General features: G+C 37.2%; 1 protein-coding gene across 4 annotated transcripts in view; it reads right to left on the bottom strand.

Moving 5' to 3' along the window:
- Positions 1-24,895, bottom strand: part of CUL1 (cullin 1) — a 110,075-nt gene that overhangs the window by 31,411 nt on the left and 53,769 nt on the right. For all 4 annotated transcript variants that reach the window (XM_082400487.1, XM_082400488.1, XM_082400486.1 and 1 more), the window contains 5 exons: positions 12,051-12,225; positions 9,780-9,947; positions 6,618-6,668; positions 6,271-6,361; positions 5,420-5,583 (listed from right to left, as the gene is read on the bottom strand). In XM_082400487.1, coding sequence (XP_082256613.1) covers positions 5,420-5,583; positions 6,271-6,361; positions 6,618-6,668; positions 9,780-9,947; positions 12,051-12,225 — 649 coding nt within the window. The remainder of the gene's footprint in view (positions 1-5,419; positions 5,584-6,270; positions 6,362-6,617; positions 6,669-9,779; positions 9,948-12,050; positions 12,226-24,895) is intronic.

Below are 24,895 nucleotides of genomic sequence, written 5' to 3'. Positions count from 1 at the left end.
AGAGTTAAATGTGAAAAACAAAATAAACTTGGAAAATATCTGTAGCATATATCAAAAGGTCAATATCCTTAATATATAATAATATCTGAAAAATCAATAAGTATGTGCAAATAAAAACATGGAAAGGAAAAGGAACAATTTGCAAATTAAGAAATACTTGAAGATTCTGATAAGATATAATTTGTTATATTATTTGGTTAATGGAATACTGCTATCCAGTAAATATAAAATACGTTAATGTAATAAATTAGTGGGGAAAAAATGTTATTTAAAAACCCTATAGGGCTTCCCTGGTGGCGCAGTGGTTAAGAATCCACTGGCCAATGCAGGAGACATGGGTTCGAGCCCTGGTCCAGGAAGATCCCACATGCCGCGGAGCAACTAAGCCTGTGTGCCACAACTACTGAGCCTGCGCCCTAGAGCCCGCGAGCCACAACTACTGAGCCCATGAGCCAGGAGCCCGTGCTCTGCAACAAGAGAAGCCACCACAATGAGAAGCCTGCGTACCGCAACGAAGAGTAGCCCCGGCTCTCTGCAACTAGAGAAAGCCCGCACACAGCAACAAAGACCCAGCGCAGCCAAAAATAAATAAATAAAAACAAAACAAAACCCTATAGCATTACTCCAATTTGGTGTTTATGTGCATACTTAAATAACAGTGTCCCAAGTTTGTGCAGGTTTATGTTATTTGTATTTCCCCGCAAGTCTACAGTTGTGTTTTTTTTCCTGATTACAAAGCTATTTTAAAAAACAGTAAAAGATCTTTCTGTGCTTTAACTCTGAAGTTCCAAGCCTCTGTTGCTTCATATCTAGTATTTCATTAAGCCTGATACCTCAAGAACTAAAGCTGGTGAAATACAGGACACGCAAACCAAAAAGCACCACTTTTTCTCGAGGTTATACCTGTGTCCTGGAAGAACATAATACCCTGGCAGCAAAAAGTCATCTCTTAAAAACTTTTCTCTCCCCCAAAATGAAAGGTAAAGCTTTGGTATCACTGATGATTCACTCTCCGGGGGACACTGGCTTTCCATCCCCTGTACTACAAAAAACCAGTAGCACTCTAGAGACTCTTCCTGCAGGGGCCGAGAGGGAAGAGCAAACTGGTCCCTAAGTGATCACAAAAGCATTAAAAGCCAGAGGGGCTCAGTAGTTGTTTACACAGCAGTCCCCCCTTATCTACGGGGGAGACGTTCCAAGACCCCCAGTGGATGCCTGAAACTGTGAACCCTATAGGTACTATGTTTTTTCCTATACATACATACGTATGAGAAAGTTTAATTTACAAATTAGGTACAGTTAAGAGATTAGCAACAACAACAATAAAGTAGAACAATTATAACGATATAATGTAATAAAAGTTATGTTTAATGCCTTTGCCATCTTAACTGGGCACGTGTCATGCACTGTGGCCATAACGTCAACTTGAGGTGCGACAGCAAAACTAGCACAAATTTTCCTTCTTTACAACTTCATGGAGAGACAATTTATTCTCACCACAGATCTTAGCAACCTTTTCCTTATTAAGCTGAGAACTTTCTCCTTTTTACTTAAAGGAGGTACTTTATGGCTTCTCTTTGGCGTATCTGAATTGCTACTCTTGTGCTTTGGGGCCACTGTTAAGTAAAATAAGCGCTACGTGATCTCAAGCACTGCAGACGACGGTCGATCTGATCACCTGGTCGGTGAAGAGACTAACAGGGGAGGTGCTCTGGACAAAGGTATGATTCAAGGGCAAGATTCCATCATGCTACTCAGAACGACATATTTCAATACATACAATTTAAAGCTTATGGACTGTTTATTTCTGGAACTTTCCATTTAATATTTTTCGGACTGAGGTTGACTGTGGGTAACTGAAACTGTGAATATGGTGGGACTACTGCCCACAGGCCTACTTCCTTTTATTGGAATTCACAGATACTGCTTTTTTAAAAACAAAACAGAAACTGAAGGACTGTGGGTTGAGCAAGTCTATCAGCACCGTTTTTTCAATAGCGTTTGCTCACTTTGGGTCTCTGTGCCACATTTTGGTAATTCTCAAAATATTTAAACTTTTTCATTATTATTATTTGTTACGCTGATCTGTGATCAGTGATCTTTGATGTTGCTATTATAATTGTTTTGGCATCATTTAGCAATAAAGTTTTTTTAAATTAAGGTATGTAAATTGGTGTTTTTGACATAACGCTATTCTCCACATTTCATAGACTACAGTATGGCGTTATGCCCTGGGAAATCAAAACATCCGAGTGACTTGCTTTCTCGCAGTGGTCTGAACCTGAGCCTGCAGTGTCTCTGAGGTTGGTGAAAAACCCAAGGTCCTGGGTGTTATGTCATTAGGTTTTAGGAAGGACAGTCATTTACATTCTTTGTTGATTTGAAGGCAAATAAGCTCTTGATCAGCACTGTACTTGGCAGATAATTATACCAGAACACCCAGATCAAATTCAGAGTGACTAAATAAAGTTAAGCAATTAAAGACTGTTCCTATTAATTCTATTAGGATCAGTATGCAGGAAAAAAAAAATGAAAAAAAAAGACCAAAAAAGTAAGCAAATTAATGAAATAAGGTATACTTTATTTTTAAAGTTTTAAAAAAATGACATTAGAAACCTAGAATAGTCGCACTTTTTTCCGTAGCTCAGAGAAGACAGTAAGATACGCTAAAGCACTAATACGGCTCGGGGTGTTCACTCATCGAAGTCATCAGCAGAAGGAAAGCCAAAGATTCTCAACTGTTTCCACTAAAAGATTCCTAACAACACAGAAATGGGAACATAGACCCCCCCCCCAGGGAATTTGCACATCTAGCCCAAACTGGCTGCTAAAAGCAGAGTATTTCTTGAAAGTTCATGCTTTATCTCAATATTGTTCATGAGTTTTGTATTCTACTTCCTGATAGAATGTTTTAATATAAACGTAATTTTTTCTTAAGTTATTGAATAAAATGTGCCACAATTGGGCTTCCCTGGTGGCGCAGCGGTTGAGAATCTGCCTGCCAATGCAGGGGACACGGGTTCGAGCCCTGGTCTGGGAAGATCCCACATGCCGCGGAGCAACTAGGCCCGTGAGCCACAATTACTGAGCCTGCGCGTCTGGAGCCTGTGCTCCGCAACAAGAGAGGCCGCGATAGTGAGAGGCCTGCGCACCGCGATGAAGAGTGGCCCCCACTTGCCACAACTAGAGAAAGCCCTCGCACAGAAACGAAGACCCAACACAGCCATAAATAAATAAATTAAAAAAAAAAAAAAAGAAATACAACCAAATTAAAAAAAAAAAAAAAGTGCCACAATTTATCTCATGGTTTTGCACATTCTCAGGCATATACTGAAGGTTCTAAACAATGTATGCGTGTAATACCAAACACTTATATCATGCTTGCTCTTTGCCAAGCATCAAATAATATATAATAATAATAATAATAGTAAATTATCCCCATTTTATAGATGAGGAAACAAGGAACAGAAAGGTTAAGGTCAACCCCCTAGTAAATGGTGGAGTAGGGATTTTAAATTAGACCCATAGCTCAGTTTGAGATGCAAGGCTACAGCTATAGGTAAGGGTAGAATTGTTCACATGGTTAAACTCCAATTTTATGCTCACAGAGTCTCTGCACCATGGACTTTCAGAATGGATGGATGTCATGTTTGGTAAGATCCAACCAGATTTGGGCCAAACCTTTAATGCCTCTAGGAAGAAACCCCCTCTAAGAGAGCAAGGATGCTGGAAGCATGCTCTCCGTCGAAGGCAGAGCTCACACTGGGTTGAAAACATCCAGGCCACTGGAAATCTCTGCTCCTCAAGTTGCCTTTGGTCCCAGGTCCGATTTTAAAAGCAGATTTCCCTGCGTTGGGAGTGCTGACGTAGCTCTGGCCTACAAAGCGGATTTCCTTGTACCAAAGCACTACTACCTTCCTTGTTGTGGATAGCAGGTAACTGCAATTCACTAAGCAGTCTGTAAAATGAAAAGGCCTGAATCACGCTTGTGGATGTGTACCCCGATAAAAGGCCCCACTTTTAAAAACATACACAGTTTTAAAAGGATCACCATATATAGTAGAGTTCAATAAAATATGTCTTTATGAAAACTACACTGCCAAAATAAAAAAATGAAGTAACAGGCAATGCTTAGATTTAAAACAGATTTGTCAGGCAGCTGTTAGAAACTCTCTATAAGCTGGTTAGGTTCCAGATTGGCACACGAAAGCTAATTTAATCCATAAATATACACAAGGAACTATCACTACTCCAAGTATAATACTTCTGAAGAGTTCCACTTTTGTTAGGTTTTGAGGTATCAGAAATTTGTTTGTCAAGGACTTTCAGCTTCAAACTTGTAAGGGCCACTTATAATCACCATCTCTTATGGGAAAATGCACTCAGAATGTCACAAACAAATTGGGGAGGACTTTCTCTACATGGTTAGAAGGGGGAGCTGTTTGTTGCTCTTTCTGACTTACTAACTTTCGACCTCAGCACGTGGAGAAAGTGATTCTGCAGTGCATTTGCTCTCCAAGCGAACAGAGAATAAAGGGAAAAAAGCAGGTTGTCAGACACAGTCAGCCCCAGACTCCCTGGAAGTCTCCGTGCCCGTCTCAGTCAGCAGCCAGAGCCTGTGGGCAATACCCTGCCTGTAAGTAAACTTTTATTGGAACACCGCTGCACTCACTGTTTAGATGTTGCCATGGCTGCTTCTGCGCTACAATGGCAGAGCTGAACAGTCCCAAGAGAGACCGCATGTGCACAAGGTCTAAAGTATTTACCATCTGGCCCTTCATAGCAAGTTTGCTACCTCCTGACTTAGATCACTCCTCAGAGCATAAGTCTGGGACACCGGTATTCCCGAGAAGGAGAACGAAGAATAATTCCACTAGAACTTCACTGTAACGTCACTTAATGTGGAAAAAGATTTATGATACAGACACCGATCTTGGATCTTTTCTTATCTAAGACTTCGATCCTGTTCTCTCGGAAGGACTTCTCCTCTAATGCAAACTTGAAGACTGTGTTACATAGATTTTTAGGGGGTATTTCAGAAGCAAAAAAGCAAAAGCTTAAAGTTTTCAAATATTTGTTTCTTAAAAACTAGTTTCTCATTGACGTAAGACCGTGGCTCCCGTTAGACACACATATACATTCTACTGTAGTAGAGACAGTTCAAATCACGAAAGTCATACAGCTATTACGGTTATATCCTCCGATCAGTAAGGAGAACATTGAGCCATGATTATCAAATTAATTTATAAAAGCTCCTTGGTGAACTGGGAGAAACCATTTGCACCTGCTACAGACACTACAGGATAACAGTGCCTAAGAAATGACTTTGAAGAAAGTTGCATATATTTAAAAGAATAATTCATTTGAGCAGCAATAACTTTTAACTTAAGCCTACTTTAAGTACTATGTTTAAGCTTACCTTTTTCATGTATTCAGTAACCGGGTTCTGCTGCAAGAATTCGGTACTCTCTCTGGTATAAAATCTCTCTGTGTCAGCCAAAAACTGAGATTCAAAGGATTCTTTGTACACTGTTAGCGTTGGGCCCTTCGCAAAGGCATCATCTTCATTCAGCCCCAGTTCCACTGGAAGTAAATAGGAACTACATTTCAACTGCCCTATTTTTGGTTATATTTTAAGGACTACACTTAGGTGTAGCATTCAGTTTAAGTTATGCTTAAAAGGTAAGAATAAAACAACAGGGCATAAGGCGAATCTGTTATTCATTGGTAGTAAAGTATACTTTCAATAAAAGAAAAAAGAAAAAAATCCAAGACACACAAAAGCAAGTAATTCTGATGGATGGCCAGGCATGTTTCAAGTTATCATGAAGTTCATTCAGAGAACGTTTATATTTCTAAAAGCTACAAGAAGTACGGATGCCTAATTCTAAACTTTCAAAGAAATACAATGCTACCTAAGCTTTTAAAATACTGTATTACTTTTTAGATTTCTCAATCTGTTATCATTCGGCTCCATTAATGACACTCTAGCATATATATCCAGTAATTCAGTATCAGACCAGAAAAGGAAATAATTCAAATGTCAAATGTCTAGTCCATCAAAATTTCCTTAGGGCACAAAGATCAAACAATTTTTATAATGGGTAAAAATCAAACCGAATCACACTGACATAAAGAGAATTATGAGTACCTTTGTAAATGCTAACAATATTCTTGATAATACTAAACTATCTGAAAACAAATCTATTGGAGCATTGTTATGTGTCACTTGATATACAACTTTGAATAAATTAAAGGGAAATTGTTTACCGTAAGACTGTACAACTCCGCTTATCAGTCTTGTATTGATGGTTTCACCATTTCTTTCCTTTTCAATCAGCTTTAAAACAGCATTTGTTACCTTTAGAAAGGATACAGGAAGAAAACATGTAGATTACAGACTACAGTGTGTATTGGGCTGGCCAAAAAGTTCGTTCGGGTTTTTAGCCAACCCACCATTATGTTACTACATAGCTCTTAAACATCAGAATCCATTAAATGCAAGATGAGAGGCACTCTTAGGACATTTCAAAGGAGTGAGGAAGACAGTGGCTAAGAAATGAAATCTGGAAGGGGTTTTAAAAGGAAAACATGCACACACTCACACAAGTAGGTACCTGTTTATTCAACGGCCTGAAAAGACAATCTCTCCAAGTCACCAATGCAAGCTGGATGAAAAGAAAAAGGAACAGTATTAAATGGCTATACTTTTACTATGCTTTTTCCAAAGCTGAAGTCATAGGAAATAGCCTGAATCCTAGATTACATGTATCAATATTTCTAGATTATAAACTTGGTAAAAATCATCATGATGAAATCAGAGAGCCATTCTCTTAACAACTTCAAAAGGTATCAAAGTACAGACGTTTATCAGCTCACATTTTAATAGCTGAGATAAAAAGAAAATCTGGATTTTAGGAGAACATACATATTAGCCTAAAGGGCAATAGTGGATTCAATGTATAAAATTGTTCTCTGACTCAAATGTATGTTTTGACCTAACACATTTAATAAAGATAATTCCATTTATCATAGTTTCCTAATACTCAGTAAAATAAATAATAGACCTTCAATATCTAATAAGTTCTGTATCTTTATCATGGTGTTTTATGTTACACGGATGCATACAACTGTAAATGCATCAAACTGTGCATCTTAAATGAATGCAGCTTATTATACATAAATTATTCAGATTTCCCATTTTACTAGTATGTGTGCGTATGATGCATTTTTAAAAGTTTTGGAACTTCTCAACAGAGGTTATGTCAGAAAGTTACTGTAAAATGTTCCCCCAAAGAGAAATGTTACAATTCATATATGGTTTTTAAACTGTTGAGAAAGGTATTATTCAGTTATGTTCAAACTCAAATTTATAACAATTTAACACTCAAATACAAACTGCTGAGAAATTAATTTAAATGTAAATGCTATCAGTCTTATTTTCCCCCAAATTTAACCATAGATAAAACTGGGTTTATGTAAGATAATACAGTTCTGAAAAGATTATGTGTAAATTTAATTTACAAAATGAAAAAATTTCTACCAAAAAAAGGGCAACATGAAAGCACTATTTAAGAGAAAAATATTTTTAGTAAAGCATGAAAAATATATACTCAAGTACTATTAGAATAAAAAGGTTATTTCAGAATTAGGAATTATGCTACCAAAAAAGACTCTGGGAAGAAACAATCTTATTTTTCAGGAAAAATGCACCCTGTGAGGCACGGTTTTGAAGGTAACTCTCCCTGTGCAAACTCGCCGTTGCTCCTCTCCCCAACTCCTCAGACCTCGTCAGTGCAGGGGGAGGCAAGGCAAACGCAACGTGTGGCCATGAACTTCCAGTAAAGATACTGCCCCTTTAAAAATAACTTTTCCAAGACATTTTTTCTAAGTTAAGACAGCACTAGGCAGACCTAATTTGACTTGGGATAATTTGTCGCTTTGAAGGAAGAAAGGCAAGATAAGAAAGCAGGACCGAAGGTAAACCAGAGAAAGTTCAGAAGGACAGATTTAGGGAAAAAGTCTTGCTCAATCACTTTAACGTGTTAATAATGAAATTAGTTTATGCGCTCTGGTTGACTGGAAAGGAAACCCACAACTTCCTATAATTGAAGAGAAAGACAAAATTATCAGGGAAAAAAGTAAATCTTTATAGTTCATGACAAAGCATCCCCGTCCTTCTGGAGAGTCTGGAAAATGCAATGAGGCATCACTGTACAAGAACTGTTCCATGTGTCAACTGATATTCGAACTTTAAATGAATTCAACAGGCTCCTTGCAAGAGCAGGCAAGGGAAATACTGTTTCTAGAAAGGGGTGTTAACTGGCCTTTGCTAGGAGTTATGGCTGCATATTGCATTTCCAAACTAACTACAGCATTTAGGGATGTGGAAACTACGAATTTTGAAAGTAAAAAAAAAAAGTAAGAAAGAAAAGGAAAAAAAAGCAGTCAAATCTTGAAAACAGTACACAAAAAAGTTTAAAGACTATAATAATTTTTAGGAGCATGTGATGCTATTACAGCGCATATATATGGTGTTTTAGGTCAAGCAGCCAAGAGGAAATCAACGAAAATCATGCTGATTCCTACACTGACAACTTTCAGTCTCAAGAAAGCATTTGTAAGTGGAAAAGAAAAGGTGAACTACAAAAGACTCAAATCAAAACACTAAACCTAGAAAGTTCTGTTAAAATTGTATAACAAAGTACCATTATGAAGCAGTAACAGTTTGGTATAGAAACTGAGCTACACAAATAATAAAATAATAAAAATCTGTCATGCATCTATGGCACGTTACTTTTCTTTTAATTAAATTTGCCAAAAGCAAAGCAACAAAGCATTGCTATTATAGCAACATTCTTGGATATGGAGATAATCTCATTATGCAGAACTTGACATTTGAACACCACTCGTTCAAAAAAGGTACTGTCTGTATATCTGAGAGCCTATTATGAACAGATAGACTGTTCTGTTGTTCTGAGTCCTCCCTTGACTGGTTCTCAAACTCGACAGTGCATCAGAATCACCTGGAGGGCTTGCTAAAAACACACTGCTGGCCCCTAGCTCCAGAGTCTCTAGTTAAGTAAGTCTAGGCTGAGGCCCAATGACTTGCATTTCAAACAAGTTCCCAGGTAATATTGATGCTGCAAGTTTGGGGACCACACTTTGAAAACCAGTGAGCCTGGAAAAAGCTCCCTTGACTGAAGAAACACACTAATGAAGGTGATTTAACAAGTCAAATTTTGCCTCTTCAAAATTTATTTTCATGCAGTCTTAAAAAAAAAAACCCCTCAATTTTGAATTCTGTTAAGTGTCATGACTCATATTACTTTGTATGTTGAGTGGGTAGAATGGAATTTCACATCACAGTTCCCTCCTTGAAGCAGTTTCCCAGACCCCAAAAGACCGCGGAGGGCTGATCACTGAGGCCTGAGTCCCAGGAAGGGACCCGCTTTGCCTGCTGGGCCGGGATGCAGGACTCGCTGTGCTAAAATGGGGATAGCTCCGGGCTCAGCCTGATGGTCGGTCAGATAATTGAAGAAGAAACTTTTAATAAGTAAATGCAGAAGCGTGCAGGCTGTATTTTAGAACGCCAATTACTCATCCTTCTCTTTTCTCGCCACAAAACATCTAAGGGCCATTTACTGATAAATTAAAACAAAGGAAGTTGTAGCTCAACAGTCTGAAAATTGCTTACTATTTGCCTAGATCTCCTACTGGGAAGGAAGATGCGTCCCTAAGAAAACACACATTTGAAAGGTGTGTAAAAACAATCTTACGGAGTAGATTTCATAGATTCCTTTTCGTCCTTCGTCACACTCGCGGCGAACCCAATGTCTATTGAGGTAGGCACAGATCCCATTCAGCACTTTGCTTGAGAACCGGTAGTCTTCCCACTGCTGGGTGTAGAACTTCAGTACGCTCTCATCCATCAAATCTTCTCCGTCCTAAAGACAAGTTCACTAAGCTTTAAGATGACTAATTTGTCTCATGATAAATCAGAGATAAAAGTTAACTGAAACAAATCTACTGCATTAAGATACACTGACGTGTATGGTTTTAGATGGGTCCTTTGAATTATTCTGTATACAAAACATGCTCATTTACTACAAATTCTCACAAGAAAGTAGCTCATGAGGATCACACTAGAGAATTTTAATGAAAATTCTTTGATCTCAAATTAGAACTTTTTTCATGGTATTAATATGCATATACAGTCATAAAAAGACTGAACTTTTTAGAATATGAGGGTAATTCCTTTATATTAACAAATAAGGAATTTACCTCAACTTACTCCTATTTTTGATATTTTCTGTTAAAAAATTAATTAAAATGTCCAATTAACAATTTAGACCACGGGGCTGATACTATTTCATTTTTTAATGCATCTTCTTCCTTCATTAAATTTACTTAAAAATTATAAAAATCTATAGTTCTTCGTGGTAATCTGCTGCATTTTTGTAAAAATAAAGTATACAGTATAATGGTGCAATATTTCTTCTTTAACAAGGCCTCACGAGGAAAATGTTCATTTACCAAATTATTTTTACTGAAATGTCTACAACTTAAACCACAAAGTTTTATTTGAAGGAAAGTAACTTGAAATTTTTTCTTAGGTACTAATGACATCTACAAAGTTAAGTCTTACCCTTTAAAAATGGGGCATTAAATTGCAGCATCATTAAAACGTGCTGTAGCAGAAGAGCACTCCAGGGGGAGCTGGGAGAGGGCAGCCCCTCTATGAACTGAGGGCCCGGGGCCGCCCCTGAACTTCTCAGCCTGGGGCCCCTTCAACTGGCAGAATAAAAAGCTCGACAGAATGGAAGCTCCATAAATACACGCTGCACAAGTGATCCGACAAGCCACGTGAAAACCTGACCGTATCTTGATACAACCAAATTTGTGTTCATTTAAATAACAAGAAATGAACCCGAACATGTAAAGCTAAGCTATTCTGGATTATAGTAGATGACCTTTTTTAAAATGCAAAAAATAATATCGCTGATGGCACGGCTGTCAATACCTTTCAAAACACAACACCCTGTTCCTCACTTCAGTACTAAAGAGTAATTAATTCCGGGATTCACTTTACAAAGTGTTGTGAACAAAAGCAAGGAGGGCACAGTGGCTTCAGCAAGACTGCTTAGGAACATGGAAGATAATACCGTCTTAGTCACGATTTGTGGTCAGTCGATTATAGTCTGTTAAAATGATGTTAAGTTTCCAATTACCTTGTAAAATATATTAAGAAAAACAAATGTGGAGCATGCTGAAGTTTTCTGCCTGTTATCTGTGTAAATAAAAAATCTTTAAAAGTATATACACAGCGTGTGCAGACTTCCCAGGGTACACACTCTACATAACGTGCGCAGCACCAGATGAAGAAGCCACTTGCCCATCCTGTGGCTGGATGGAAGGCGTCACACTGCCTTTGCTACAGAGGATGGAGACTGAGGAAGAAAAAGGCAGAAGATGAAGGCGAAAAACCACATCACTGTCCAAGCAAAAGGCTCAGAGCAGGAGGAATGAATGTTCGTGGTGAAACCCACCCAGCCAAGGGCACAATTTCATTATAGTTGTGAAATATATCACAAGGCCATGTAGAAAAGGCAAGAACATACTGGACAATGTGATTACCGAAGGCTGGATAACCTTACAAGTCTTTTATACATTTTGATACAGAATAGCACATTGGGTTCAAAATACAACATAGGTAATTTGACTTCATAATTATATGCTTTAAAAAAGGTTCATCAATCTCTAACCACCAAATACCAAATGGTTAGTAATTTAAGGAAAGTACTACTATGGTGAAAGGCTATCAAAAACTTCTAATTTAACAAATCAAAGAACAGAATATGGGCTTATGAAGATTTCATCTTCACAACAGGTAAATGACTAAGCAAGAGCAAAACACCTTCAGGCACACGTCAATGCCAAAAACAATGAAAGAATGACAGTGAAAGATTTAACTTATCAATAGAATCTATTTCACTATTTTTTTTTTACATTCTATTATAAATGCTCAGTATACATATAAAACATCTTACCTTAAGAAGATTTGTCAAGTAATTCTTCAAAAATTCTTTAAGCCGTTTGTACAATTCCAAGCCAACAAACTGAGCTCCCCCCGGCGTCTGCCCCTTTTTTGATTTAGAAGGAGGGACACCAGCCCCTCGAGCTTGGTTTGACTGGTGAACACTCGTGCAGTAGTTATAAACGTGACTTGGAGAAAAGTCAAGGAAATCAACATGCATCATCAATGTCAACAGTGATTAATACGAACATATTTTCTTATAAGATACTTCAGTATCAATGTTTCCCATGTATCAACAAAAACCTGTTAAAGTTAAAGAGTGGAAAAAAGATCCCATTCACACACCAGTAAAGCTAAGAGTCAGCCAGCCGAGGAGGATGGAACATCCTGGAGGAAGGTCACCGAGAAAACTCTGGACCTTCAAGATCGTCTAATGCCATTACCTTGTGGAAAACTGTCCTGAGAGTATATTAGAAGGTAAGAAAAGAACTGGCAAATGTACAAAGAAAAGGTTGCAAATGAAAAGAAAAAAAGCAATTATCTACTTCAGGGAAAACAAAAAGCTATAACCGTAGTCTATTACAATGCTTAGCTATGAATATTTCCAGAAGCATACGTCATAAATATAAAAATAACCAAAACTTTACTTTAAAATTATCTGTAAGTGGATTTAACCAAAGCTACCCTCTGAGAATGAAAAATGAAAAGCAGAAGACACGGCAGTGAAAGAGACGGAGTCCTCTATTACAAGTGAAAGTCATGGATGCCTAAAGCTGGCCAATCAGAAAAGAGCAGGACCCAGGCACTATGGAGAGAGATGGAGATGTGGTCTCTCTTTTTTTTTATAACCTTTAATACTATTTCAGTTTACCTGCATGTATTTTACTTGGATCAAATTAATAGAAAGACACCAATACTGATTCAGACAGAAAGAAAAATCATGAAACAATATTCTGGTGTATTTAAGAGCTTGCTACATAAAAACTATTTCAAGTCAGCGGATAAAGATTATTGGATAAATGGCATTATAGGTGATTTCAAAAAACTTTCATATTCCAAAATATATTACAAACAGATTAAGAATTAAAATATACAAACTGAAACCATAAAACAAAGAATATACATACAAATACTTTCTTGATCTGAGGTTGGAGAAGGCCTTTCTAAGCAAAGTCATATAATCACTTCATTTGAAATTTTGAAACTATTTTAGTAAGAAATATCTTAAAGTTACTATCATTAATAAATAAAGGTAATTTAAAACAATGTGAAAAAAATTAATCTCTAAAGAAACAAGGATTCCAACAGAAAATCCAAAAGCTAAAAGAAATATGTATTAGTAGCCAAAAACCTAAGAAACCCCTCAATCTCAGTGGTAATCAAAGAACTATGCCATAAAACACTGACTCATTTTATTAAATATTTCAAATATAGACAGAATCACAGATTATAATACACAACGAACTCTCGCAAACTCATGACCTAGTTTGGACAAATCTTATTACATTCCCATGCTTGTCTCATTCCATCCAAATCCCCCTCAACTTTTTAGGAAATGAAATGATACGAGTATACCTGACATACTACGAACTCTTCCCTAATCCCACTCTTCCTCCCCCTTTCCCTAGGGGCAAATGTCCCTGTGATTTGGTGTCTAACATTCCTATGAATGTTTTATATTTTACTGTGTAACAATATATGAAATTATTTTGCATGTTTTCAAATTTTAGATTACACAAACGGTAACACGTTGTACATTTGCTTCTGCCAATTTGTTTCTGACAACATTTGAGATAGTTACAGCTGTATGTAATGTACTGTATAGTACAGATTTATAATTTATCCATTCTCTCGTTGCTAGACCCTGCTAATGATCTTTTGGCAGGTTCCAAATTTTGGCATGATTTTCCTGTATTTCCTTTTAAATCTGACATTTCTAATCCACCTTGATTAAAACTGTATATAACATGAAGAAGAAAAGCGATTTTACATTTCTCTGCATAGAAAACCAACGGTTCACAAACCACATATTAAATGGGCTATCCTTTCCCGACTATATGTATTGCTACTTCTAGATAACTATCCATTTCAATAAACTTTTCAAGTATACTGCCCAGTTCAGTCTTCTTTTAAAAAATGCCCGCTAATTTTGTTGTCCCCCTTTTAAAATATTTTTATTATTAATTTTGCCAGAGGCTTGTCTATTAGTCTTTTTAAGGAACCAGTTTGAGATTTATCCATTTTCATCACTGTATCTATATTTCTATTGTTTTAAATTTACTTCTCTCTTTACATTTGCTCTCTTTCTATAAATCCTCGTTTGGTTGCTTAGCTTTGTAATTTATCCTCTTTGTTCTTTTTAATATAAGCATTAAAGACGACAGACTTTCTGGGCTTCCCTGGTGGCGCAGTGGCTAGGAATCCGCCTGCCAATGCAGGGGACACGGGTTCGTGCCCCGGTCCGGGAAGATCCCACATGCCGCAGAGCGGCTAGGCCCGTGAGCCACAACTACTGAGCCTGCGCGTCTGGAGCCTGTGCTCCGCAACAAGAGAGGCCGCGACAGTGAGAGGCCCGCGCACCGCGATGAAGAGTGGCCCCCGCTTGCCACAACTGGAGAAAGCCCTCGCACAGAAACTAAGACCCAACACAGCCAAAAATAAATAAATAAATTAAAAAAAAAAAAAAAAAAAGAATCCGTCTGCCAATGCAGGGGACATGGGTTTGAGCCCTGGTCCAGGAAGATCCCACATGCCGCGGAGCAACTAAGCCTGTGTGCCACAACTACTGAGCCTGTGCTCTAGAGCCTGCGAGCCACAACTACTGAGCCCTCGTGCCACAACTACTGAAGCCCGTGCACCTAGAGCCCGTGCTCCACAAGAGAAGCCACCGCAGTGAGGAGCTGCACACTGCAACGAAGAGTAGCCCCCGCTCACTGCAACTAGAGAAAGCCCGCATGCAGCAACGAAGACCCAACACAGCCAAAATAAATAAATATATTTTTAAAAAAACAAAAAAAATCCTACAGACTTTCTGCTCTACACCTCTGTGGCTACATCACCTAAGTCTGATATGTATTTTCCTTATTCAGTTATATTTTCTTTTTTCCATTGCTAGTTATATCTTAAGAGTTTAGAATTTTTTAATTTCCAAAGTGTATTTTTTTTAACCTTTAAAAAAAATCCTTTAATTTCTTTTAAAAATTAATCAGAGAGTGTTATCTTTTGGATAGTTTCTTTAAAATATGATGAGACTTGTAGCTGAAGATGTAGTGATTTTCTTTACATGTGCTTGAAAAAATGTCCACTCTCTAACTGCTGGACACATGGTTTGTTAAAGCAAGCTGGTCACTTTTGCTTTTCAGATCTTCTGTATTGTCAGTGATTTGTCTGTTTATTAACTACTGAGAAATTTTTATTAAAATCCCCCTATCCAGTTATGGGTTTGTCAATTAGTCTTATAATTCTCTAAAAAATCTGCCATATATTTTGAGGCCCTGTTAGTAAGTGTACAAATTTAGAATTATATTCCTGGTGACTTGTTCTTTTTATCATTAGAAAGTAACCATGTTTATTCTTAACAACAGGGCCTTAGAAATCTATTGTATCTGATGTTAATATGGTTTTCCCTATATTTTGGTTAGAATTCATCTCAAATACCTGTATTCCACCTCTTTACTTTCAACTTTTATATCTCTATGTTTTGGTTTGTCTACTGCGAATCACCACAGTAAAATTCACTTTTAAAACAGAAATTGAGTCAGGCAGGCAGTCTCTGATGGGCAGGTTTGGTTTTAAGATTATAATCTGCTTTCTACTGCTATCTCGATTAATTTCTACCACCTTATTTTGCATTTTCTACTTTAATTTTTTTTTCTCTGTGCTTCTTGTTTTCTCCCCCTTTCCCTTATATTGGATCGACAGTTTCCTTATTCCACTGTAGTTCTTTTGTTATGCTGGAGTTACACATCTTATTCATATTCTTGTAATGGTTACCTTAAAATTTGGCATGCATGTTTTGCTTTCACCAATTCTGGTAAATTCTTGGGTTATTTCCTCTTCAAACACTTCTGGTCCCCTTTCTGTTTTCTCCTAGCTTCTCTGCTACATTTCCATGTCACCTCCTTATCTCAATTTATAACTTCAGTTACTTCCATCACTTTATCTTTGTTCAAACTTTCTAATTTTTCTTTTTCTTTTTTTTTTTTTGGGTGTACATTTTTACCAAAAAAAAGTGTAATACTAATGCCATTGCAGGACACTTAGGTTAATTCACAAAGTAGTTCTTCAAAGGTTCAAACATTTCTATCTAATTTTTCTTGATCTACCTACCACATCAAGTTAAGTGATTATCAGCTGTGCCAAATTTGCTATTTTTAATAATTTTATTTTACATTTTCAGATTTTCCCTACTTCTTTAAAAAGATGTCTTATTGTCCATAGTGTTTTGTTCCTTTAATATTCCTGACTCTTTTACATCACTAATTGTTTTTAATACACTTAGAAGTGCTCTCTAAAGACCTTTCTGTTTGAAGTTCTTGAGGCTCTAGTTCTGCTGTTTGTTCTATATGCTGACTTGTTCATGTGGACCCAGACTCTCCTCACTTTGTAACTTTGGGGTTTTTTAAAAACTCATTTTCAGTGGGGCTTTCACGTTAATTTCCCAGCTTGGGGAAATCCCCCAGCAAGCTGGCAATACAAACTCAAATCCCAAAGACACCAGAGGTGACAAGTTCTCAGGACGGATTCCCCTCCACTCCCCTCACGTGCAGAACGTGGCTCAAACTACTTTCCTAGTGGCCTGCCTGGGAGAGTGGGTCGATTGTTTTGTTTTCCAGTTCACCTTTTCACTAAAGAGTTCCATGGAAACATCAGCTTCCCGCCCGGGCGCAGGGCTTTGCTCCTGTTCTGTGTGACCACTGCTTCCAGCCCACCCACCTCTCACCCAGATCCTCGGGTAGCACGGAGTCTCACGTTGTATCCAGCACCCAGTTCTAGGTGTTTGGTTCTAGGGAATTTTTTAGGTTACCTAGTTCAGCCTGACCTTTATTTCTCGGCAATATATTAATCTCTAGCTACTAAATTAACAAAGGTCTTAAAAAAACAACAACAAAAAAACAGTCAAACTCAGTGATAGCCAAAGTGCAGGAACATGGGAGCGTCTATCCATTGGGGGGGTCAGAGCATACACTGTTATATTTTTTTCTGGAATAAAATTTGGAAATATTCAAAATTCAAGTGCATTCTTTTTGATACAGTAATTATACTCACAAGCATTTATCATAGTGAAATTATCATGGAAGTATACAAATACTTTAATTTAGCTATCAAACTATCACAGCATTGCTGAAGATGATAAAAAGAATTCTAACAACCTGTCAAACATAATTAAATACACTGTTGGATTCACCTGAGGATACAATAGGGTGCTTTTAACACTGTCATAGAATATAGAGTGGTTATAAAAACTGCAATATATTTACCAAATTTCATCTAATCCAAGACTCTGGTCATAATATGTATCATTACTTTAAGTAACACTAAGAAAATGCTGCCAATTAAAATCTGACACAGTGCGTTCTTAGATGGAATTTTTATATTGACTGACTAAAAGATTAGTGGTTTAGACTTAAAAAGATTTATCACAACGTTCTTGTAAGCAAATAAAGAAAAGCTGAGAGCAGGCCAGAGCCCATAGCCCACGGTGGGGTTTTCTTTCTAATCTGCTCCCATCCTGAGCTTGCTTGATATTAAAAGGTTTTGTTCTTTCCGGCCATACTCTTCAAATGGTCCTTAATGGTTTGCAGGCTAAGAACGAGGGGGCAGGTAACTCGGCACAGGGGCAGGTAACGAGGAGCACCTGCCCAACCACGGAACCATGCGCCCACTAAGGGCGCACTCAGCCCTGGAGTCAGTGAACGTGGTGTGGTACGTGCATAGATCGATACAGAAAGATGTTAAAAAGATCACAGTAAGTGAAAAACACAACTTCGAAATGAGCATTTTAGTATGGTTCCTTTGGACATGTAGATAAAGTTTATGTATCTGTCCAGACATTAATAGTCATTACTTTGGGAGAGCAGGGCTAGCAAGGGTTTTTAAAAACTTTTAACTACAGAATTCTTTCTTCTTCACAAAGTATTCTTTGTGCCCAGAACACACTCTGACCCCACGATTACTTCCTTTCAGCTTCACCTCCTCAAAGAGGACCTGGAAACAATGCAAGGAACCCTGGGTGTCCCAGAACAGACTAAAAGGCAAAATTTTAATTGGGGGGGGGGAGGGAAAGCCCTTAAAAGCTCTTTTAAAATTTCTACCCAGAGTTTAACGTTCATTCCCAAATTAGCATCACCCTCACCATTATCCAACCAGGCACGGAAAACACGAGACAGTGCTGACTAGAGACAGCAGTGGATAGGAGCCATCCTGCTTTGTAAAACGTAGGTTTCCTTTTATCAGCTTACATCTAAATTAGATGAAATAATGAAGAACTAATAATAAAAAGCAAGCGTGTTATGATCCACCCCTCCCAACCCACAGCAGCAACCGCTTTTAACTCTTTCTTGATTTAGTTCTTGTTTTTCAGGCAAATATACACATCTTCAAATCATACGCCTGTATTGTCTTTTGACTAATTAAACTTTGCGTGAGTTACTGAATTCCTGCCGACAGAAAACCTCTCTCGTGGCCACCCCCAACCCAATCCTGCCCCCGGCAGTGCCCATGTCACCGTCCGTGGAGCCTGCAGGAGTTGCCGCTGAAACTTCAGGTTCTACTTAAACTTTGGTTCTGCTATCAGTACTAACGTATCTAACCACGTTTCTGTGGGTTAGTAACTATAAACTTGAAAAAGTGTAAAAAGAACTGTCCGAAGGCACCAGAGAGCAACCAAAAGGTGGCTTACACTGCAGAGTATCCTCGTCTTGGAAGAAGGGAACAGCACAACCCAAGCCTATAGACCTAAGAAACAGGAAAATGAGACCCACTCTCAAGAGAAGAGATAAGCAACAGAGACCAACCTGGAGGTGACCTGTGTCCAAATTAGGAGACAAGGATTTTAAAGCAACTATTATAGCTATACTCAAGGACACAAAGAAAAACAGGCTCATAACAAATGAAAATTAATTGCAGTAAAAAACAAACTATGAAAAAAAAAACCCAAATAAAAATTCCAGAACTGAAATACATATTACCTAGAATAAGTTATTTAGTGGATGGGCTTGAGAGCAGAGTGGAATCGAAATAAGACTCATGAAGACAGACCAACAAAAATGATCAATTCTGAAGAAGAAAGAGGAAAAAAAGAAAAAAAACTGCTGAAAACTAAAGGGGAGAAAAAATATTAAAAGTAGACTTGTAACATACAGCAAAAAAATATCACCACTACAAAGGCCAAATGACAGTGGAATATCATCTTTAAGTGTTGAAAGAAAAAAAGAAACCTATCAACCCCAAATTCTTTATCCAGTGAAAATATTCCTCAAAAAGGAAGGCAAAATAAAGGTAATTTCAGATGAAATAAAACTTAGAGACTTCACATAGTACAGACTTAAATTCTAGGTAGAGAGGAATTGATATCAGGTTGAATCTTGGATCTTCAGAAAAGAATGAAGAGCATTAGAAATAGTAGATATTTGGGCAAATATAAAAGACTATTTTTCTTAATTCTTTAAAATACAAAGAATGATTTAAAACTAAAATTTATAATATTGTCTTGTGGGTCTTAAAACTATTTAGATGTAATATAAAGGATGAGCTTGGGATAGTAAATGGAACACTGCAGTTACAAGGTTTCTATGTCTTCTGTGGTGTCATTCAATGTCAACTCTAAGTAGCATATTAAAAAAGAAATAAAAGGATAAATATTGTACTCCCTAGAGCAATCACACACACACACACACACACACACACACACACACACACACACACACACACAGAGTAGAGGAATAGCTAAAAAAGCCAGCAGATATATTAAAATGCAATTCTGAAAAATTTCAAATAATCTAAAAGAAGAGAGGAAAGCAGGAACAGAGAAATTTTTTTACAGGGCAGAAAAAATAATAAAATGGTAGGCCTAAAAACCAACCTATTAATACTTATAATAAATGTCAGTAGACTAAAACCTACAATCAAAAGGCAGAAATGATCAGAAGGGACAAAACAGCAAGACCTTTCAATATGCTGTTAGAAGAGACACAATTTAGATATAAAGACACAAATTGAAAGTAAATAGATGGAAAAAGATTATCATGCAAACACTAAGCATAAGAAGGCTGAAGACGCTATAACAATATCGGACAAAACAGACTTCAACGAAACAAAATATTACCAGAGAAAAGAGGGACATTGCATAATAATAAAAGGATCAGTTTACTAAAAAGACATAATCATAAATGTATATTCTCCTAATAGCAGAGCTTCAAAATACATGAAGCAAAATCTGACAGAATTAAAGGGAGAAAAAGACAATTCCACAATCATAGGATAAGATTAAAAATCCCTCTCTCAGCAACTAGACCAAAGGCAGGGAAGGGGGGAAAGTAGTCATGACACAGATGACCTGATAGACACTATGAATCACCTTCACCTAATTCTATACCTAGTGGATGCTAGTAAACTGTCTCTCTGAAAGAAAAAAAGAAAAAAGTCCTGACTGTAGCCTTAGCAGCTATCTGTGGGGTAAGACTCCCTCCATGGCAGATTTCAAGCTACCAACATGACATTACTGACAGGGAGTTGGGGAGAGATGTGCATAATCATCTCCCACAAGCCAACAGGATCCTGCTCCAGTCTACACCCAACAAATTCACATTCTTTTCAACAGTACACTGTATGCTCACCAAATAGGCTATTTTCTGGGCCATCATGGCCCTCAATACATTTTAAAGGACTGAACTCATATAGAGTTTATTCTCTGACCAAAATGGAATTAGAAATCTGCAACAATAAGCTACCCTGGAAAACCTCTAATATTTCTAACTAAACAACACACTTCTATAAAACCCAAGGGTCAAAGAACAAATAACAAGACATAAATTGTTTTGAACTAAATGATAATGAAAATACAACAAATCAAAATTTGTGGAATGAAGCTAAAAATCCTTACAAAGAAATTTGTACCTTCAAATACTTACACTAGAATAGGTGAAGATGACATTAAGATGACAACACTTATTATTAAGATGACAAATTGATCTACAGATTCAACACAATCCCTATCAGAATCCCAGCTGACTTCTTCGTAGGAAGTGACAAGCTGATTCTAAAATTCACATGGAATTGCAAGGGACCCAAAACAATCTTGAAAAAGAGCAAAGTTGAAGCCCTTACACTTCATGATTTCAAAACTTACTACAAAATTCCAGTAATCAAGACAGTGAGGTACTGGCATAACATAGACACATATATCAATGGAACAGAATTGAGAATCTAGATATAAACCCATGTCTCTGTGGACAACTTATTTTTGACAAGGGTGCCAAGACCATTCAATGGGGCAAAAATGGTCTTTCAACAAATGGTGCTGGGACAACTATATAGTGACATGCAAATATATGAAGGGGGACCTTTACTTCACACCGTATATAAAAATTAACTGAAAATGGATCAAAGACCTAGAACTAAGAGCCAAAACTATAAAACTCTTAGAAGAAAACATAAAAATAAATCTTCATGACTTTGTACTTGTCAAGGGACTCATATATGACATCAAAAGCATGAGCAACCAAAGAAAAAAATGAACTGGATTTTATCAAAATTTAAAAGTTTTTCGTGTCAAAGAACACAATCAAGAAAACGAAAAGACAATCCACAGACTGGGAGAAAACAATTTATCAATCATTTATCTGATAAACTATTTGAATTATGTAAAAAACTCTTGCAACTCAGTAATAAAATGACAACCCAATTAAAAAATGGGCAAAGGCTCTTAACAGACATTTCTCTGAAGAATGTATAAAAATTGCCAATAGATACATCATTAGTCATCAGGGAAATGCAAATCCAAACCATAATGAGACACCACTTCATACCCATTAGGATGGCTAGAATCAAAAAAGTCAGATGATAACAAGTGCTAGTCAGGATGTGGAGAAACCGGAACCCTCACAAACTGCTGGTGGGAAAGTAAAACGGTATTATCATCCACTTTGGAAAACATTCCGGCAGTTTTGCAAATGGTTAAACATAGACCTACCATCTGACCTAGAAATTCCACTCCTAGGTATCTAACCAAGAGAAATAAAAGCATATCCATACAGAAACCTGTACACAAATGTTTACAGCAGCACTATTCATGATAGGTATAAAGTGGAAATAACACAAATGTCCATTAATTGACGAATGGATAAGCAAAATGTAATATATACAGTGGAATATTATTTGGCCATAAAAACAAATGAAGTAGTTATATATGCCACCACATGGATGAGGCTTGAAAACACAGTAAAGTGGAAAATGCCAGACACAAAACTAGTCTACTCAGTTTACTATAACACAATACCACCGACTGGGTGGCTTAAACAACAGAAGTTAATTTTCTCAGAGTTCTGGAGGCTAGAAGTGTGAGATCAAGGTGCCAGCATTGGTTTCTGGTGAGGCCTCTCTTGCTGGCTTGCAGATGGCTGCGTTCTCCCTGTGTCCTTGGAGAGAGAGCTCTCCGGTATTTCTTCCTTTTCTTATAAGGACACCAATCCTATAGGATCAGGGCCCTACCTTATATGACCTCATTTAATCTTATTTCCCTAAAGGTCCCATCTAAATACTATACAACTGGGGTTAGGGCTTCAACATATGAATTTTGGGGGGCATACACTTCAGTCCACATATTATATGATTACATTACATAAAACATTCAGAACAGACAAATCTATAGACTGAAAGTAGATCAGCAGGGAGGCGGGGGACTAAGGGAGTAATAGCTAAAGGGTACAAGGTTTCTTTCTGAGATGATGAAAATGTTCTAAAATGTGATGATTGAACATATCTGTGAATATACTGAAAACCACTGAAATGTACATTTTAAATGGATGAATTGTATGGCATGTGAATGTACCTCAATAAAACTGCTATTAAAAAATATTCAATGTAATCCCAATTGTAATCCAGAAACTTTTAGGGTAGAAATTGACAAGCTGACAATAAAATTTATAGAGAAATGCAAAGGACCTAGAATAGTCAAAAATCTTGGGGTAGGAGAACAAAGTTGGAAGACCTATACTACCTGACTTCAAGAGTTTTCATACATACAGTAATTAAGAAATTACAAAAAATGAAAACACCAACCAATAATCCCACATGAATATAGATGTAAACATACTGCACAAAATAGAAACAAATCAAATTAGTAGTACGTCATTCCTTTAGGATGGATACATACCAATGAAACAATTCTAGAAATAGAACCTACTTATATTGTGACTTAGTTTTAACGAAGACACCAAAGCAACACACTGGGGGAAACGAATGATGCTGGAATAACTGGAGAACCACGTGGGGGAAAGATTAACCTCAAGCCCTACCTCACACCACACACAAAAGTTAACTCAAGGTGGATCATAGACCTAAATGTAAAAGCCCAAACCGTAAAGCTTCAAGAGGAAAACACAGTATCTTTGTCATCTAGGCAAAGGTTTCTTATAGGTCACAGAGGATGGTAACTGTAAAAGAAAGTAAAACAAATAAATTAGGTTTCCTCAAAATAAAAACAACCTGCTCACTCGAAGACACCACTAAGAACAGGAATAGCAAGCCTCAAACTGGGAGAAAATAGTAGCAAGACATATCTGATAAAATGCTGGCATCCTAAATATATAAAGAACTCATACAACTCAATAATAAAAAGGATATTAATCCAAAAGTTAAAAAAAAAAAAAGCAAAAGACTCAGATACTTTACAAAGGACGACATACAAATGGTCAATTAGCATATGAGAAGGACTCAACATCATTAATCACTAGGGAAATGCAAATTAAAACCAGGAGATACCACAACACTCCCACAAGAATGGCTGAAATTAAAGAGAATGACATTCCGAGCAGATGTGGGCAAAATTGTGGGACAACTAGAACTCAGAAACATTGCTCACTGAATTCAAAATGATACAGCCACTTTGGAAAAATAGTTGGCTAGTTTCTTATAAAGTTAAACATACTATTACCATACATTCCAGCAATCCCACTGCTATGTGTTTACCCAAGAGATATAAAAGATCTCCACTTAGATGTTCATAGTAGTTTTATTCATTATAGCCCAAAACTGGAAACAGCCCAGGTATCTGTCATTAGAGGAATGAATTAAGAAACTGTCGTATTCATACAATGGAATATTACTCAGCAAAAAAAAAAGGGGAGGGGGTAGGGAAACTACTGCTACTTATGATAACATGGATAAATCTCAAAAATATCGAGTGAAAGCAGCCTTACATGAAGTGGTACACACTTCATACTTCCCTTTAGATGAACTTCTAGGACAGGCCAAACTAATCTATGGTGGTTGCCTTGGGGGAGGCCAGGATTAACTGGGAAGCATTAAGGAACTTTCTGTGGGGATGATTATGCCCTGTATCTTGGTAGGGCTTTGGGTTACTTGGGCAAATGTGTTAGTCAAAACTTACCTACTGGAAACTATAAACAAATATCAAACTCCAACAATGTACATGCCTAAGCATTTAGGGAGAAGTGTATTGATGTCTAGAGCTTACTCTGAAATGTATGAAATAAAATGGATGGATGGATGGATATGGGGATTCAGGATAGAAAGATATGTAATTAAGCAAGTTCAGTTAAATGGGTCTTCACTATAAAATTCTTTTGACTTCTTTGTATGTTTGAAATTTTTTATAATAAAAGGTTGAGGGACTTC

This window comes from Balaenoptera borealis (assembly GCF_965194805.1).
Source record: "Balaenoptera borealis genome assembly, chromosome: 7".
NCBI classification, from domain to species: domain Eukaryota; kingdom Metazoa; phylum Chordata; class Mammalia; order Artiodactyla; family Balaenopteridae; genus Balaenoptera; species Balaenoptera borealis.
This window is presented reverse-complemented; position numbering and strand designations above follow the sequence as displayed.